The 4,374-nt window shown below is 33.5% G+C and overlaps 1 protein-coding gene across 3 annotated transcripts in view; it reads left to right on the forward strand.

Moving 5' to 3' along the window:
• The first annotated feature begins 401 nt into the window (after positions 1–401).
• LOC106472581 (UBX domain-containing protein 1-B-like) overlaps positions 402–4,374 on the forward strand; it is an 18,242-nt gene continuing 14,269 nt past the window's right edge. For 2 of the 3 annotated variants that reach the window (XR_002613487.1, XM_013933235.2), the window contains exons 1-3: positions 403–514; positions 1,581–1,746; positions 2,900–3,031. Coding sequence is in view for 1 of the 3 variants with exons in the window: in XM_013933235.2 (XP_013788689.2) it covers positions 478–514; positions 1,581–1,746; positions 2,900–3,031 (335 nt within the window). In the remaining 2 variants the exon portion in view is untranslated. Of the gene's footprint in view, positions 515–1,580; positions 1,747–2,899; positions 3,032–4,374 lie in introns of all 3 variants that reach the window. The other variant, XR_002613488.1, reaches the window with a different exon arrangement.

The following is a 4,374-nucleotide window of genomic DNA, read 5'->3' on the forward strand; positions in this document are numbered from 1 at the left end:
AGTTAGACAGTTTGGTTCTTTGTGCCCAATGTGTGCTGTGCTTGGACTACTTTGTGTATAATGATAGTTGGACAGTTTGGTTCTTTGTGTATGTGTATGATGATAGTTGGACAGTTTGGTTCTTTGTGCCCAACAGTCCAAGCACAGCACACACATTGTGTATAATGATAGTTAGACAGTTTAGTTCTTTGTGCTCAATGTGTGCTGTGCTTGGACTACTTTGTGTATAATGATAGTTGGACAGTTTGGTTCTTTGTGTATGTGTATGATGATAGTTGGACAGTTTGGTTCTTTGTCGAGTGATCTCGAATCAGTCTGTCTTATACAGATCAGATCCATCCACAACCTCTTAAAGGTTGATTTTTCTTTTTCTATTAATAATATCCTCATATACCCATACATATACTTTATATGTAAGTGCCTTTGTATGTTTTCAGGCTCTTGGCTCACAGTGATGAGGTGGGTATTGATGAACCTATGGACCAAGATGACTCAAAAAATCAAAAAGTACAAGGTAATATAAAATATTCTGTTGTTTTAAAGATAATTTGTTTAAATTGAAAAAAAAAACTCAGAGTTAACCACTCATTTCATTTTACTATAATCTTTAATTACCCAATCTTTGAACTGAAATGATGCCTGGTCACTATTAAAAATAGTTTGAAAACAGTTAATTTTAATTCAAAGTTACTAGGTATAAATTTAGGCTTACGTCTCCAAGGAAATATATTTTTAAGTTTGCGTTTCACAAAAGCACCTGTTTAGCATTTGCAATAATAAAATAAAACTTTATTAAAAAAACAGCAGACCCTCATTACAGAGCTTCTTGTGAGTTGTCATGACCACAGTGAGAAACTTTTTAGTTGGTTAATAAAAAGTTTAAGATATATTACCTAAGGCAATTTTAATATTCTATACTCATTGGTACTGGCGTATATGCTTTTTAGAAGGCTGTGAAGGATGATTACAATTATATTTATCATAAGACATTAGTATTAGGCCTATTTATTTTCAAACACTACATTCTTAATCTAGTACCTTAGGGATTTTCAGGTATTAGGAGAGTGTATAACAGTAGCATTTCAACTACACTATATTTGTCATATCCATTGCCGATGACCCATTTTGCTCACTCCAAATCTCTTCAGGCTGTAAGGGTGTAAAAAACATTTTTTGAAGCTAACGGCTAGAGGAAAAGGTAGTTTGGAACAAATGCACGACATGCAAGCTGTGTCTAGAGTCCCAACCATCACTTTTAATCATGGTTTACCTGTGATATTTAACAGTATGCATCTGATATTATTCTGTTATAGAATACTAGTATAAAATCAAATTCACAAATTTTGGACTTCTTTTAAATAAATGTACATTCCCTTTTTCCCTTTAATAATATTTGTCCTTTAAATGAGGTTAACAGCAGAGGTTAACACGGAGTTTATTGTTTGACGAGAAGCAGAAATAGTGAAAAAGTAAGTTTAAAAAGTTTTATTATTTTGAGAAAAGTTTTTCTATGTTATTTGAACAAATAATGTAAACATGTATAATTTATTCCTTTTCTCCACGATTATTGATTTCTCTAGTGGTTGGCCAAGGAGACAACAGAAGCCTGTCTTTGTTGGACCAAAATAAAATATCTGATGCAGAACAAGAATTGGCAAACTTGGACACAGAAGAAACTAAAATTGATAACGAGAAAGGAGAGGAAAGTAATGAAGTGGAGCAGCCAAAATCCCTCCAGTGTGATGAGTGAGTTTATTTACAGTAATCTTACAAAAGTTATTAGTCTGATTACTTGAACACTGTAGTTGAGAAAATTTCAATTAGCTGTACCAGGAAAGTAATGAAGTGGAGCAGCCAAAATCCCTCCAGTGTGATGAGTGAGTTTATTTACAGTAATCTTAATAAAGTTATTAGTCTGATTACTTGAACACTGTAGTTGAGAAAATTTCAATTAGCTGTACCAGTGCTCTATTTGAAATGTTTCTATAACTTGGACATTTTGGTGATTTTATTTGTCTTGCTTGTGTACCCTCCTGATATTAATTGGTCACTTATTTTGTATAATATCCATATCTTCCAACACTTTTTATTCTGTGTAGAGTGGTACTCTATTTAAAAAGAAATGTTAAATATTTTTACCACAATGAATTATATTTTTTGCACAAATCGCTATTCACTGAGCCCGAGGGCCCCCCAGTGACATAGCAGTATATCTGTGGATTTACACTGCTAGAAACTGGGTTTTGATGCCCGTGGTGGGCAGAGCACAGATAGCTATTTCTGTAGTTTTGTGCTCAACTACAAACAAACACTGTTCCGAGTGGTTGGCGTGCTTGATTTTGGAACCGAGGGTCTGTGACCTGTTTCAACAATATCATGTTTATACTTTGGGGCTGTGGTATAAGAGTGATAGTTAAATTCTACTATTTAATTAGAGTAGCAATGAGTTAGTGATGGGTGTCTTTGACTGTTTACTTTATCAGTTCAGGATTAGGGTGAAAATATCCAGATACTGGCCACGTATGCTAAGTGTTAGCTTAGTGTAATAATTTATTAAAAATTCCACCAGATGTCTCTTGATGGTGGGGTAGAATACTGCTGAAATATATATAGTTGTCTAATGAGCCTGGTGATGCTTTTAAAAAATTTCTATAAACTTTTCTGTTTGTGGCATCTATAATTTATGCACAAGTACCACCTTTTACTATATTTTCGGCTGTCTTTGCTATATTCGTAAAAAGATGGTCTCCTGCTGTTTTTTAAATGAATTATCAATAAGTTTAGAACTTTTTTTATTTAGCTAGAAATAAGATGAATTTAGTAATGTTTTATCTATTGAGAACTTTCTAGAATGGTGATATTAATTTACAGTTAATTAGTCATAATTTTGCGGTTTCAGATGTGGTAAGAAGTTTAAATCTGAAACTGAAGTTGAGTTTCATGCAGTTAAATCTGGACACCAGAGTTTCTCAGAATCAACAGAAGAAATCCAACCTTTAACAGAAGACGACAAACGAGAGCAGTTAAGAAAGTGTGTTTTAGTTTTCAAAATTCACCTTTAGCAATTCTTTCCATAAGTTCTATTAAGCATTTCTTAAGAGATGAGGAAATGAATCTGAGAACTTGCTTCTTGAAAAAATTTATTCATTGTATACAATAATGGTAAGACAAGTTTTATACTTTGTTCTAAGAACTGACATTGAAATATTCTTAGTTGTTCAACTTTTAAGAGTACTGAATAATGATTCAAGTCTCTGAATGTATCAGATTTGAACTTTTTCAGAATAATTTTCATCATCACAAGACTATTTCTATTGTTAAAAGAATCCTCACATATTTCTGGAAAGAAAAGAATGACAACACCATCTCTTCATAGGCCTATAACTTTTTCTTAAGTACTTAACAAATTTTATTTCAACTTCTTAATTTTTATTACTACAGCCAAGCACATGTAAAATAGGCCTCACGTTTAATCATCTATCATCATACACATACACAAAGAACCAAACTGTCCAACTATCATCATACACATAGTAGTCCAAGCCCAGCACACATTAGGCACAAAGAACCAAACTGTCCAACTATCATTATACACAAAGTAGTCCAAGCACAGCACACGTTGGACACAACCTTGCGAGAACTAAATGCTAAGACCCCCCCCCCCCCAACTGGCACAGCGGTATGTCTGCGGACTTACAACGCTAGAAATCGAGTTTCGATACCCGTGGTGGGTAGAGCACAGATAGCCCATTGTGTAGCTTTGTGCATAATATCAAACAAACAAATGCTAAGACAGTTCATCATTCATAACAACTTTTTAATAAGTCTTGTAAATCAACCTCTCCCGTACTGGAAGTACCAGAAGTTTCTTCCTCTCACTCGTAGATAAACTTCAAAATTTCAGTATGATTTGACCACCTTTTAATTTGAAAAATGATGTATTTAATTTTATAATGATGTTCTTGATATACATGTCTCAAACTGGTCCTGTCTTTGATTTATTAAACATAGAATTTTTCGTCTCTCGTACAGAAAGATATACGATATACTTTTATTGAATTTTCAAAACACAATAAACAATTAACCCTAATTATTTTGGGGGTTTTGAGTCCATTTTATTTCACCGTTATAAAAGGCCTAACGGTATTTCTTTGGTTTCCTGATCCAAGCTGTGCAGATGAGCCTTAAATGGGCAAAACTGCAGTCCACAGTAGGGGGTACAGCCAATCAAAGAATGCATTAGGCCTCTACATCACAGATTCTCTTTTCAATTTCACATCTGGTGAAAAAGAACAGAAGTCTTTAACATATATATATATATTGGTGTACTTTGGTGACAGATTTTCTTGTAGGTAGATTTTATTAAACAAGACC

This window comes from Limulus polyphemus, unplaced genomic scaffold (assembly GCF_000517525.1).
Source record: "Limulus polyphemus unplaced genomic scaffold, Limulus_polyphemus-2.1.2 Scaffold5439, whole genome shotgun sequence".
Taxonomy (NCBI): domain Eukaryota; kingdom Metazoa; phylum Arthropoda; class Merostomata; order Xiphosura; family Limulidae; genus Limulus; species Limulus polyphemus.